The sequence below is a fragment of the Capricornis sumatraensis genome, chromosome 20, assembly GCF_032405125.1.
Source record: "Capricornis sumatraensis isolate serow.1 chromosome 20, serow.2, whole genome shotgun sequence".
In the NCBI taxonomy this organism is placed as follows: Eukaryota; Metazoa; Chordata; class Mammalia; order Artiodactyla; family Bovidae; genus Capricornis; species Capricornis sumatraensis.
In genome coordinates, this window is record NC_091088.1 from 61,335,987 (window position 1) to 61,349,964 (window position 13,978).

Here is a 13,978-nt window from a genome sequence, read left to right on the forward strand (position 1 = left end):
GCCCGCCCCGCCCCGCGCCGGGGCCGGAGCCGCAGCCCGAGCGGCGGGGTAAGATGGCGGCGGAGGTCCGGGCAGCGGGGCTTGGGCCTATTGGGGTGGGCGGGGCGGAGTCGGGTCGCTAGTTGTCCAGGGGTCCTCCCGGCACGCCGCAGGGCCTGGAGGGCTTGGCTGGGTGGCCTCGGGCCCGGTAGCGGCGGCAGAAGCTGGCGCCCAGAGAGGGGCCTTCTGAAGGCCCCGGGACGCGTCTGTGGTGCCGGAGGGCATCCACGGGGCGTCCCCGAAAGGACTGGGAGCGTCCACAGGGCCTGGACTGAGACTGAAGCCTGCCTTCCATCATATAGCTGCCTTGGGTCATTTCTGTGGGCACTGTTGAGCGTCTTTATGAGCTGACCGGAGGCTAGGGTCTGTTTAGAGGGTTCTGGGGCCATCTTGAGATCTTGAGATATGTCCCAGGGGTTATAGAGATCTTCAAGAGCTGGGAAGTATCTGCAGAGCCAACTATAGCGCCTGGGCTATGTCTGTTAGCGCTGGGAAGTGTGTGCACGGGCTGACCTAAGGATGCGGCTCACCTACATGGGTAGGAGCCATTTAGGTGGGCTCTGAAGAACTGTTTCAGGACTGGGAAGTCTTTTATAGTCACCCAGAGGAGCAGGATGTATCCACTAAGGGAAGGAGACAAATCCTGAGATGTGCTGAGAGGCGTGGATGGGTCTCCAGCTGTCTGAGGAGTGTCTAGTCTGGGTGACAGAAGGCTTGGGGCAGTTAGAAAGACCTGGAACCATCTAGGTGGCTTTGAGTGTGACTGCAGGAGTGCAGTCTATGTCTGGAGCAAATTTGAATGCCTTTGGGGATCCGATAATTGCATGGAAAATAAGACAATGAAGAGATTTGAAAATTTTCCTGGGCTGTGTTGTACTTGTCCTTTGGAAAGTAATTGAAATGCAAAATGTTGAAAAATTCTGCATGGCCCTGGGGCTACAGAGAGAGTTAAAATTAGCCCACATTGGTCTGGGAAAGTCCATAGGATCATCTAGACCCATCTATTGCAGTGCTTCTCAAACTCTTTTGACCTTGATCTACAGTGAGAAATACATTTTTCATTGAGACCCAGGTACACCGTCATACGAACTTAGTACTCAAATCCCATTAATAATATTTCCATCTACTTGTGCTGTATGGTGAAGAACCTTGTGTGTTCAATTTGCTTTGATGACAAGCTATTTGTGAAGCGCTGAATTGCTACCAAGTTTGGGAAACTGACCTAGAGTGACCAAGCAGTGTCTGCAGAGGCTTCTCAGGTCTTAAAAGAAGTAAGGAGCCCAGGGTGTGTCTGCAAAGCCTGAGGCATATTTAAATACACGAGGGAGGATCTTGATACCACAGAGGGTTTGAGGCTATGTAGGTCTGTAGTCAACAGCCACAGTCTTGATTGAGTATCTCTTACCTCTTAAGACACTGCCCTACCATACATAGTATGTGCTTCCCCCCAGAGGAGCCCGAGAGCAGCTCCAGGGCTGGGAACTGTTGGGGGGCGGGGTGGGGGGCCGCTGATCAGGATGAGAGGTGTCTCTCGGAGTTAGGGAAGGAGGTACAAGCTCTTAGAGAGCTGGGAGGCGGCACAAGAGCTTTTTGAAAATCTGGTATGAGGCCGACCAGGAGCTTTCTTTGTTTTGCAGGTATGCAACTAGCAGTGTGGGGGAGACCACAGTAAGGGAAACCTGGGCATTAAAGGCTAATGACAATTATTGTTACTCTGTATAGAGGGCTTGGGCTGTTAACTCTTGTGTCAGGAGGCAGTCTCCTTTCTCTTGAATTAGAGTTTCCTATTGGACCCACTTGGAGTTAAGTGGATGGAGTTGGGGGTTAGAGGTTTTGACACTTTCTAGGAACTGTGGGACTGGATGCTGTTTTCAGAGTAGGAGATTTGATGGTTGCAGGGAAACATACAGTGAAACAGTCATGTTTTCTGAAGCCCTAATCAAGCCCCCCCAATCAGTCTGAAGAGTGATCTTTCAACCTTTGCGTGTTATCTAAGAATTTCTGTGACAACACAAAGGCAGCCACGCTTCCATACAGGGGGCAGCTAGGTGATCAGAGGTTGTTCCCTGTGGTGTCTGGTGGACAGCATTCCTGAAATGGGTGTTTTCATCTTCAAGATGGCATACTGGTTTTGTAGATCATTCTATCCTAGTTCCATCTTGTGTGTTTAAATACATTCTGTTGGGTCCCTCACCATGGAGGAAAATCGATGCTTGAGGAAGTGGCGTGGTGTTTGAGGCACACGCAAGCACACTGGCACGTATCTCAGTTTGGGAAAGGTGGGTTTCCGAGACTTCTGGATGCAGTATTTGACATCACAACTCACCAGAAAAGAGTCTCGGCTCCTGTGGGGTCTTAAAGTTTGGTTGTGGGGGAAGCTGTGGGGACTGGGGAGTGGGATGTGGACATATACTGGGAAGGCCGCCCTTTGACAAAGGAGGCAACTGAAACTCAGACAAAGAGAGTTGCCTGAGCCCCTCCAGCGTCTGCCCTGGGCCTGGGGCTTACTTGCCCTGGCCAGGGGTGAGGTGGGGTTGGGAGAGGAGGGATGCTGCAGCAGATGCAGTACTGGGGGCCCCCAAGGCCTCCAGTCCATCGTCTCCTTCCGCCACCTGACACCACCATGTGCTGCCCATGGGCCTCCACTCCAGACTCTGCTCCACTCCTCCACCAGGTGACCATGGAGGAAGAGGATGAGTCTCGAGGGAAGACGGAAGAGTCAGGCGAGGATCGGGGCGACGGTCCGCCAGACAGAGACCCTACGCTTTCTCCTCCTGCTTTTATCCTGGTGAGGCTGTCAGATGCCTGTGGCCAGGGGAGAGAGGGGTGGGGAGCCCAGATTCCTGGGCCCTGACTCCTGGACCCCCGGGGGAGGAGGTTTGGGGGCCAGGACTCTTGGCCTGTCTGTAGGGTTTGAGTCTGGTTGTAGAGGTATCTGGAGTGGCTGTCTCCCAGCAGCAGAGCTTGTGACCTTTGGCCTGCATCTTTGATTTGTCTTTGTTTCCACCCTCTTCCCTCTCACCTTGCCTTCAGCGGGCCATTCAGCAGGCTGTGGGGAGTTCCCTGCAGGGGGATCTGCCAAATGATAAAGGTATGATGGTGTCTGGTTCCTCTGAGACTCCTGCCCCATCTCTGTGTTCTTCCTCCTGCTCTCATTCATACACGATTTCTCGAGGTCTCCCGGGTGCCCCCACTGGTGCTGGCACAGGGAGCCCCAGATGGGTTGGCCTCCGTGGCTGCCTTGGAGGTGCTCACAGTCTGGTGGAGGGGAGACACAGTCCCCTCACAGAGGTAACCCAAGGCAGCCCAACTAGGCTAGTGTGGGGAGAGATGGAGTCCGGGAAGGCTTCGGCAAGGAAGTGACAGGTGACCTTGGTCTCTAAGGCCGTAGGAGCACTGTCTGGTGAAGAGGAAAGCCTGAGAGGCAGCAGGCACACAACCCAGAGGCCGCTGGACTGAGTTATGGGTCTTTGGGGCTGGCGGGCAGAGAAGACTGGGTCACAGCAAAGCTCAGAGGTTAGGCTGACCTGTCTGGACTTTATCCCAAGGATGGCTGAGGGGACAAATCGGGTGAGAGAGTTGGGGCCTCTGAAGAGTGTCGGTGGGACCTGGGTTGGGAGATGGTGGGATGGAGGCCGGGAACGTAGGCAGATGTTCTCGGTTCTCTTGTCAAGAGTGAGGCAGTCTCTTTCTTCTCTGCTCTGTCAGGTCTCTGCCTCTAGTCCCCTGTCTCCAGTCCCCCATTCAATCTCTCTCCAGATGGCTCTCGGTGTCATGGCCTTCGATGGAGGCGCTGCCGGAGCCCACGATCGGAGCCCCGTTCCCAGGAATCTGGGGGGACTGACACGGCTACAGTAAGTAAGAAGACGGGGCTAGCTACCTGGACTCCTGGGGCTGGGGCAGGAAGGTCTCTGGGGCCTGGACCCCAGAGATGGGGCTGGGGACTCAGTCTCCTGGATCTGGGGTGGTGATCAGGGGCAGTGTGGGAGTGTCTGAGGGCCTGGTCCCTTGGGTCCTGGGGGCAGTCAGGTTGAGGGAATTGGTTGGATCCTCGTGTTTTCTTATTGTCTCAGATGTTTGGGTTACCGAGAGGTTGGGGCCTGGGGAAATGGGATGTGTGGTCCTCATGTGAGCAAGGACAGGGTGGAGCCCCTCCTGGCCTATTCCAGGTGTTGGACGTGGCTGCCGACGGCCTCCTTGCAGGCCTGGTGAGCATCCTGGATCCCCCAGACACCTGGGTTCCTAGCCACATGGACCTGCGGCCTGGCGAGTGAGTATTTTTGGGCTGCTGGACTGGGAGAGGCCCCGGCATGGGGGTTGGATGCACCTCTGAGGCTCCGCCCTCCCTGTCTTGCAGAAGCGAGGACATGCTGGAGCTGGTGGCCGAGGTCCGAATTGGGGACAGGGATCCAGTCCCTCTGCCGGTACCCAGCCTGCTGCCCCGTCTCAGGGCCTGGAGGACAGGCAAAACGGGTATGTGGGGCCAGAATCGCCCTGGCAGGGGTCAGCCGAGGCCTTGAGGGGGCCTTAGCTGTTGTTGGTTGCAGTGGTAGTGCAGTTTGTGTCATTTAGACAAAACCTGTACTTTAACGTCTTTTTCCCACTGGACTTCAGGAAAGGCCGTAAGCACGCACGTGTCAATGTAAATAAAGCTGAAACTGACAGTTACTGCCCGGGAGCAGTGAGCGCCTGTCCAGGGCTCTGCGTGTCAGTGTAGCTGTGTTAGGAATTCAGCTCTCCAGGATGGGGGCTTCTCAGGAGCGCTGACTTCAGGGGGAGAAAAGTCTGAACGAGGGAAGGTTCTTCTTCAAGGTGGCACAGGCAGTTGCTTCATGGTGGTCCTGGGCCTGGGGCCTTCTCTGTAAAGCTGGAGTTTTTCTCTTCCGAGGTGGGCACCTGTCTGAGGGAGTGTCTGCTCCCAGCCCCACACACAGTGCAGGCTGAACCCCTGAGCACTGTAGAGCAGAGGGTCTCCCAACTCTGGGCGTCTGAATCACCACGGAGGATTTGTTAATCCATGAATGACCTGGCCCAGGGATGTGTGTGTGCGTGCGCTCAGTCACTTCAGTAGTGTCTAACTCTTTGGAATCCTATAAACTGCAGCCTGCCAGGCTTCTCTGTCCATGGGATTCTCCAGGCGAGAATCTTAGAGTGGGTTGTCATGCCCTCTTTCAGGGGACCTTCCCCACCCAGGGGTCAAACCCACGTCTCCTGAGTCTCCTGCATTGCAGGTGGATTCTGACTAATTCCCCGGTTTTGCTGCCACTGGTCGCTGGGGCCCTGATGAGAACCCTGGGTTTAGACTTCTCCTCTGCGTGCCCATACATATCGGGAGTGGTGGGGAGCAGAGGAAGGCAGGGCAGTGGGTCAGCTGTGAGCAGCTGTTTTGCCAGCGGCTCGCACACCCTGTGAAGCAGGTCAGGTTTTGTCTGTTTTTTCCCTCACATATGCAGGGTGACTTCCTTATCCACTAGACTCAGGGAACATGGTGCTGGGGGCCCATCAGACTCTTGGGGGCCTTCAGGGGTCTTTTCATTTCTTTTATCATTTTAAAAAGTTTATTCATTTAGGCTGCACCACTCGGCAAGCAGGCTGTCAGTTCCCCAGCCAAGGGTTGAATCCCAGGCCTTGACAGTGAAAGCCCGGAATCCTAAGGCCTGGGTCACCAGTGGCCACCCTCTTCCTTTAGAATCAGGAGCCATAGGGGATAAGTAAACAAGTAGGCGGGTATTGTTACCTTATTTACTTATTTACAGTCAGACCTTATTTACTAAAACAGATGGCTGGTGGGATTTGGCCCCTGGGCCAAAGTGATATCCTTAGATATGTCTGGAACAGAATAGCTGTCTTCAGTAGGACCCTGAGGTTATGATCTGTTGTCTTTTTTTTTTTTTTAACGGTTTATTTATTTATTTTTGCTGTGCTGGGTCTTCACTGCTGCACTCGGGCTCTTGCCATAGTTGCGGGGAGCGGGGCTACTCTCTAGTGGTGGCGTGTGGCCTTCTCATTGCGGTGGCTTCTCTTGTTGCTGAGCACGGGTTCAGTAGTTGTGGCACGTGGGCTTAGTTGCCCATGGCATGCATCAAACCCCTGTCCCCTGCATTGGCAGGTGGATTCTTATCCAGCAGACCACCAGGGAAGCCCATGGGCTTGTTTTTCTTATCTTAGGTGTTTTTTGGTTTTTATTTGGAATATATTAAGAATGCAAGAAAAAGAAAAGAAACTCACCTGTAGTCCTATTTTGCAAAAAAAAAAAAAAGTAAAGAAGCAGATGTCTTGCTTTGCTTCAGTCTGCAGGCTTGGTTTTTGCCTGAGGTGGTTGTAATAACAGCTAGGGTTGTCAGAGCTCCTGGCCAGAGAGTCCTTGAAAGCAGAGATTTTTATCTCTCAGTACCCCAAACTGCTCCTAATCTGCGATCAGAAAAAAGTGCTGAATGAATGAGTAGACTCCCATTTCATAGATGAGGAAACTGAGGCAGACGGGTTGAGTCGCTTGCCTGTGGGCAGGTTGAGGTTGAGGGCTGGAGCCTCAGATCCAGGTGGAAAGTGGCTCCTGGTGCTACCCTCTCAGCCCCGGGCTTCTCCAGCACTGTCCACGTGACCCTGCTGAGGTCCACGTGACCCTGCCGAGGTCCCTCCTGGGGCAGGAGCCTGGCTGTTACATGTGGTTGAGAGAGTGGCCTCTGAACTCTGATGTGTGTGTCTGAACCCTGGCCCCATCACCTGGCCTGGGGGCAGCCCTGGTCACTTGGCTCTACATGTGTATGACTTGTGGTGTGGAGGCCATGAAGTGCTTCAAAAGCAAGATTTCGGGAGCGCAGAGGAAATAAGGGAGGAAAGCCCACTGCTAGGCCGGGTCATTGATGTCTGAGTCCTGAGCAGATACTGCCCCTGGGATGGGGCTCATCAGATGGCCGGGGGCACATGAGGACTCAGCCTGTCCGGGCTTACTGGCTCTGCCACTCCTCACCTTCTCAGGCCTTCTGTACAAAGGGATGGATTCCCATAAGAGGGGCTTGACCCTGCAGGTGGCGCTAGGTTGGAACCTGGCTCTCCAGTCCCAGCCCATGCCTCCTGTGGGAATGTCAGTGCTCTTGTTGGTCAGGGTGGTCTTGGGTCGCCGGCCTGCTTGCCTCTCAGGATATGAGAGGGCAGCCTCCAGGGGTCACTTGTACCATGCTGACTGCGCCCTCAGGAGAAATCCTGCCACTCTGGGTCATAGTACCTACGGCATGGAGCTGTTAGGAGCATCCTCCGTGTTGACTCCGTGAAGCACTGGGGGCAGTGCCTGCTGGAGCGGTGAGGGCTGAGTGAGGGGGCCCAGCAGACGGGGTGCTGACCGCCTGCAGGCCCCTTGCCACACGAGGACAGGCCCCTGACCCCTGCTGTCTCCGCTCTTCCTTTGCAGTTTCTCCGCAGTCTGACTCTTCTCGACCCACCTGTGCCCGCCACCTCCTCACTTTGGGCACCGGAGACGGGGGCCCTGCCCCTCCCCCTGCCCCCTCCTCTGCTTCCTCCTCCCCCTCCCCTTCGCCTTCCTCATCCTCCCCTTCCCCGCCTCCCCCTCCACCACCCCCAGCCCCCCCAGCTCCTCCTGCACCCCGGTTTGATATCTATGACCCCTTCCACCCCACCGACGAGGCCTATTCCCCACCACCTGCTCCGGAGCAGAAGTACGACCCCTTCGAGCCCACAGGCTCCAACCCCAGCTCATCAGCGGGGACTCCCTCACCTGAGGAGGAAGAAGAGGAGGAAGAGGAAGAAGAGGAGGAGGAGGGCCTGTCACAGAGCATCAGCCGCATCTCCGAGACCCTGGCAGGCATCTACGACGACAACAGCCTGAGCCAGGACTTCCCAGGTGACGAGAGCCCGGGGCCCGACCCCCAGCCCTTGCAGCCGACTCCAGCCCCTGGCACACCGCCCCAGGCCGACTCCACCCGGGCTGACGGAGCCACCCGCCGGCGCGTCTTTGTAGTGGGGACTGAGGCGGAGGCCTGTCGGGAAGGCAAGGTCTCTGTAGAGGTGGTGACAGCTGGCGGAGCTGCCCTCCCGCCCCCTCTGCTGCCTCCGGGCGACTCGGAGATTGAGGAGGGCGAGATTGTCCAGCCCGAGGAGGAGCCCAGAATGGCGGTTTCCCTCTTCCGCGCCAGCGGCCGGGCAGCGCGGCCCCCACCCGTGGCCCTTCCTGCGGCCCAGCCCCCGCCCCCGCCGCCCGCCCCCCGGGCTCCGGAGGGCGACGACTTCTTGTCTCTGCACGCGGAGTCGGACGGCGAGGGCGCCCTGCAGGTGGACCTAGGGGAGCCGGCCCCCGCGCCGCCCGCCGCCGACACGCGCTGGGGCGGCCTGGACCTGCGGCGCAAGATCCTGACCCAGCGGCGCGAGCGTTACCGGCAGCGATCACCATCACCGGCCGCGGCCCCCGCCCCCGCCGCCCCCACCGGCCCACCCACCCGCAAGAAGTCGAGGCGGGAACGCAAGCGGAGCGGTGGCGAGGCCAAGGAGGCCGCCTCTTCCTCCTCCGGCGCGCAGCCCGCCCCGCCGGCCCCGGCCTCCCCTTGGGACTCCAAGAAGCACCGCTCGCGGGACCGCAAGCCGGGTTCCCACGCCTCATCGTCCACCCGCCGCCGCTCGCGGTCCCGTTCCACCCGCCGCCGCTCGCGGAGCACCGACCGGCGCCGCGGGGGCAGCCGCCGGTCGCGGTCCCGGGAGAAAAGGCGTCGGCGGAGGCGCTCGAACTCACCGCCTCCAGCCACTTCATCTTCCTCGTCCTCCCGCCGTGAGCGGCACCGTGGCAAGCACCGCGATGGCGGTGGCAGCAAGAAGAAGAAGAAGCGGTCGCGGTCCCGGGGCGAGAAGCGTTCGGGGGACAGCGAGAAGGGCCCTACCCCGGCCCAGCCGCCCTCCGGCTCCACCTCCCTGGGCAGTGACCGGGACAGCCGCCGGCGGGGGGCCGTTCCGCCCTCCATCCAGGACCTCACGGACCACGATCTCTTCGCCATCAAGCGGACCATCACCGTGGGCCGGCCAGACAAGTCTGACCCCCGAGGCCCCTCCCCGGCCCCAGCCTCATCCCCCAAGCGGGAGGTCCTGTACGACTCGGAGGGGCTGAGTGCCGAGGAGCGGGGCGGCAAGAGCAGCGAGAAGGACCGACGGCGCTCGGGGGCCGCCTCTTCCTCCTCCTCCTCCCGGGAGAAGGTATCGCGGCGGAAGGCGCTGGACGGTGGGGACCGGGAGAGGGACAGGGACAGGGACAGGTCGTCCAAGAAGGCCCGGCCCCCCAAAGAGTTGGCACCCTCCTCGGGGCCCCCGCCAAAGCTTCCGGTCAGCAGCGGCTCGGGCTCCTCGTCCTCCTCATCCTCGTCATCTTCCCGGAAGGTGAAGCTGCAGTCCAAGGTGGCAGTGCTGATCCGCGAGGGCGTCAGCAGCACCACGCCGGCCAAGGAGGCCTCGTCTGCTGGCCTGGGCTCCATCGGAGTCAAGTTCAGCCGCGACCGAGAGAGCCGCTCCCCTTTCCTCAAGCCAGACGAGCGGGCCTCTGCGGAGGTGGCCAAAGCAGCTCAGGGCAGCACCAAGCCCAAAAAGACCAAGGTCAAGGCCAAGGCTGGGGCCAAGAAAACCAAGGGGACCAAGGGAAAGACCAAGCCATCCAAGACTAGGAAAAAGATCCGTAGTGGGGGCAGCAGTGGCCCGGTGACGCTGAAGAAGTCCAAGGCGGACAGCTGCAGCCAGGCGGCGGGAGCCAAGGGGGCTGAGGAGACCTCCTGGTCCGGGGAAGAGCGGGCAGCCAAGGCCCCCAGCACCCCGCCCCCCAAGGTGGCCCCTCCGCCCCCCGCGCTGACGCCTGACTCGCAGACTGTGGACAGCAGCTGCAAGACACCCGAGGTCTCCTTCCTGCCAGAAGAGGCCGCTGAGGAGGCTGGGGTCCGAGGTGGGGCGGAGGAGGAGGAGGAGGAGGAAGAGGAGGAGGAGGAGGAAGAGGAGGAGGAGCAGCAGCCGGCCACCACCACAGCCACCAGCACGGCGGCCGCCGCACCGAGCACCGCCCCAAGTGCAGGGTCCACAGCTGGTGACTCGGGGGCGGAGGACGGGCCTGCTCCCCGCGTCTCCCAGCTGCCCACCCTGCCTCCGCCCATGCCCTGGAACCTGCCCGCAGGTGTGGACTGCACTACCAGCGGCGTCCTGGCCTGTGAGTGTCCCCCAGGGGCCTAGGGCAGGCGGGGGCAGACAGACGGGATCCAGGAGGAGGAGGTCATTTGGGGATGAGCTTGGAGGCAGTGGTGGAGACACCTTGGAAGGGCTGGGTGTATAATGACCAGGACCAGGAGGACCTCAGGTGGGCGAGGGCCAGTCAACATCTGTCCAGAAGACTCCACGACGTCTGGGTGTGCTGGAAGAGAGCAGCAGGGTCGCAGGGGCAGCAGGCAGCCAGGCTACTCCAACACAGCCGGGAGAGGTGGTCTGTGTCCTGGGGTCTGCATAGAGGCAGCCTGGAATAGGCTTGGTGGAGGAACTGGGAAGAATGGGGAGAGCAGGGTCCCTTAGGGGCCGCCAGTAGTCTGCTAGACTGCAGATGTGGGGAGCGGCCACGGGGGCTCGGGACCAGCCCCACCCCACACACCTGAAGTCCTGAGAACACAGGCTGTGGGCAGGCTCTCAGTGCCTGAGGCCCACTCCTCCTGGTTGGTCCTGAGCGGAGACCTGCAGCCAGGGTGGGAGCGAGGGGGCAGCAGTGGTTGGGGGAGGCGCACCCTCTCCTCTCGCATCAACTCCCGCTCCCCACCTCCTGCAGTGACTGCACTTCTCTTCAAGATGGAAGAAGCCAATCTGGCGAGCCGAGCAAAGGCCCAGGAGCTGATCCAGGCCACCAACCAGGTGGGCTTCCTGGGGAGGAGTCCCCGCTGCCCCCTTTCCTGTCCCCTGCTTCAGGTTAGGAGAGGACTACAGCTCCCGGCAGGCTCTGGAGCAGAGTATCGACCAGAAGAGGAGCCTGTTGCCTCTGGGACTGTTGGGAAATCAGGGCGGGAGCAGGGGTACCGGTTCCGTCGTCCCCTCCTGCTTATCCTCCGAACTTTCCCCACAGATCCTCAGCCACAGGAAGCCACCCTCGAGTCTGGGAGTGACCCCAGCTCCTGTGCCCACCTCCCTGGGTCTGCCCCCTGGCCCTTCCAGCTACCTGCTGCCTGGCAGCCTCCCCCTGGGAGGCTGCGGCTCCACCCCTCCCACCCCCACTGGGCTGGCTGCAGCGTCTGACAAGAGAGAGGGCAGCAGCAGCTCCGAAGGACGAGGGGACACAGACAAGGTGAACTGGGCTCGGGAGAGGTGGGTTGATGGTGACGGTTCTGCCGAGATCGCAGCCAGATACTGAGATGCAGGGCTGAGGAGAGCTGTGGACTGATGCCAGCAGATGAGGACTTAGATGGAAGGGAAGTCATTCAATTGTAAGGAAGGAAACTTGTTCTTGATTAGACGAGAGGGTGGGAAAGGGGTCCTAGGCAGGTTTTTTAAGAGTTTCATATAGGGGTGGGGGTAGAGAGATAGATGGATATGAACACACACTGGTATTTATGCACGTACCCACTGCAGTCTGCCCCTTGGTTAACTGTCTCTTTCTCTGACCCCAGTCTTTTTGTGTAAGCGGGGCCCGGGGTGGTATACAAACGAAAGATCAAGCGTCTGTTGGTGGATGGAGGGAGGAAGAAAGGATACAGGGCAAGTGGGGGTTTTTTCTGCTCCTCTAGCTGGCTGCTCCTGGGTCTCAGGGCTTGTGTGCCTTTTTTTCGGTCTGGACGCTGGTCACTATTGTCACCAGATGATGGCGCTGTTCACCCTTTCTGCAGCCCGCGTGAGGTGCCAGAAGGCGGGCAGAACAAACCCTTGTGTTGTAAGCCCCATATAAACAGAGATGGGCCACAGCTTTGATGGACGCTTGCCTGGGGCCGGTGCCATGGGCTGCAGGACAGGGACGGTATGGGCTCTGTGACGAGCAGCAGGTCCCTGTGCCACCGGGGAGGCTGCCCTGTTTGTGCCCTGCCGTCGTCGTCTCGGCACATCCGAGACAGAGGTGGGCCACGACCCCTTTTTCTTGGCCACATGTCTCAAACCCACTGCTGTGGGGCTGGGGAGGCCTGAGGAGACGCCCTGGGGTGGCCATGGCTCCCCCAGCAGCTTGCCCGACAGCTGGCATTCTTGTCTCCAGGGAGATCCTGCCCTGAAGTGTGGGGTGTCCTGCCCTCCCAGGCCTCAGTTTTGCTGCCCCCATCTCTCTGAGGCAGCAGGGAGCAGCCGCCTGGCTCAGGTCTGTCTCCCTGATAGACTAAGGGCAGCGGACACGTGGATCCTGATCAGGGATGCCTGGGCCAGCCCAGGGTCCAGCCTGGAGGAAATGCTGGTGACCCTGAGAGGCCCAGGCCTGGCCTGGCTGGCGGGGCGGCTGCAGCAAGGGCAGACCCTCATCAGGACTTCACCTCCGGGAGTAGCTGGGTGGGCAGGAAGTTTGAACCGGCAGGCTGGTGAGTGGAGGCAGGCTTCTGCAGAAACTCACCCAGCCTTTGCTGTTCCTCCTTCCCACCCTGTCACCACCTCCCAGTATCTGAAGAAGCTGCACACACAGGAGCGGGCGGTGGAGGAGGTGAAGCTGGCCATCAAGCCGTATTATCAGAAGAAGGACATCACCAAGGAGGAGTACAAGGACATCCTGAGGAAGGCCGTCCACAAGGTGGGGCCCAGAGGAGACAGATGCACGGGGTGGGCGGGGGGAGACTGCGTGATGGGCGTGAGCAGACAGGCAGACAGGGACGGTGGGTCAGTCTGGAAGGTGAGAGGGAGATAGGATTTCCTCCAGCAGGCATCAGGGGGTCAAGTTCAGACAGCCTGGACCTGAGGGCGGGCCTCCCACCCTGGGGCCCTGGGGGCTGGTGGTGACTGCGGCTGCCCCTTGCCCCCCAGATCTGCCACAGCAAAAGTGGGGAGATCAACCCAGTGAAGGTGAGCAACCTGGTGCGCGCCTACGTCCAACGCTACCGCTACTTCCGCAAGCATGGCCGCAAGCCAGGGGACCCTCCGGGGCCCCCACGGCCACCCAAGGAGCCAGGGCCCCCTGACAAAGGCGGCCCAGGCCTGCCCCTGCCCCCTCTCTGAGATTCCCGGCCCCGCCCCTTTCTTCCTTCGCTGCCTCTCTGGAATTCTGGACGTATTTATGGCTCCGTCTCCTGTGTCCCTCCCCCGTCAGTGGGATGATTGGGGGAGGGCTGCTGCGGGAAAGAGGAGAGCCCCTGCCCCGTCCCACGCCCATCTCCCTCGCCCCAGAGCCTGTGCCCCGTGCCCAGACCCTTTGTTCGTGCCCCTCCCTCAGTTTCATTAAAGGTTTCATGAAATGTTACCCCTGAGCCCCATGATTTTTAGCCCTTCTCAAAGTCCAGTTTGGGAAGTGTCGGGGAGGAGACTTGGCCCAAGAGAGGGTGGTTAGCGGGGAGGATAGACAGTGTGACTTGGGGAAAGTGCAGCCGTCTCACCGGGGCCTCACTCTTCGTGTATAAAGTGGGGGCTGAGGATTAAGAAAGACCCAAGGCAGGTGAAGCTCTTGGAACCAGGCCTGGCAGCTCCCCAGCTGTTGCTGGGGTGGAGAGGGAGGGTGGGGCCTCCACCCACCTGATCACTGTCTGCTCAGCTCGGGGCACCTGGCTGCTATCTGTCTGCTTTGGAACTGCCCCAGAAACCGGATCTTTGTCCTCCATTCCGTTGGATTCTTTCTCCTGCTTCCCTGAGGCCGGGGTGATCTAATTGACTCCCCCGAGATGGAGGGAGACTGAAGCGCAGCCCAGCAAGGGCCACACAGTAAGTCAGGCCTCTGTCAGCCCCTGTTGTTGTGTTTTTTTTTTTTTAAACTAGAAGTAAATAGAATTGTGTCAGATGGGTTGATAGGATCTTGGAAAGGTGTTGG

At 59.5% G+C, this 13,978-nt stretch overlaps 1 protein-coding gene across 1 annotated transcript; it reads left to right on the forward strand.

The window, feature by feature from the left end:
• The first annotated feature begins 37 nt into the window (after positions 1-37).
• On the forward strand, positions 38-13,376 carry SCAF1 (SR-related CTD associated factor 1). The gene is made up of 11 exons (XM_068992130.1): positions 38-48; positions 2,714-2,827; positions 3,073-3,130; positions 3,799-3,893; positions 4,209-4,309; positions 4,397-4,512; positions 7,448-10,225; positions 10,829-10,911; positions 11,120-11,338; positions 12,626-12,754; positions 12,985-13,376. The coding sequence occupies exons 2-11, from the start codon at positions 2,720-2,722 to the stop codon at positions 13,174-13,176; spliced, it is 3,879 nt and encodes a 1,292-aa protein (XP_068848231.1). The 5' UTR covers positions 38-48; positions 2,714-2,719; the 3' UTR covers positions 13,177-13,376.
• Positions 13,377-13,978: the final 602 nt, after the last annotated feature.

Bases quoted from the DNA above. Each gene is read 5' to 3' on its own strand.
- SCAF1 (XM_068992130.1), top strand. From the start codon at position 2,720: ATGGAGGAAGAGGATGAGTCTCGAGGGAAGACGGAAGAGTCAGGCGAG. The intron at 10,226-10,828 runs GTGAGTGTCCCC...CACCTCCTGCAG, and splicing joins TACCAGCGGCGTCCTGGCCT to TGACTGCACTTCTCTTCAAG. The intron at 12,755-12,984 runs GTGGGGCCCAGA...CTTGCCCCCCAG, and splicing joins TGAGGAAGGCCGTCCACAAG to ATCTGCCACAGCAAAAGTGG.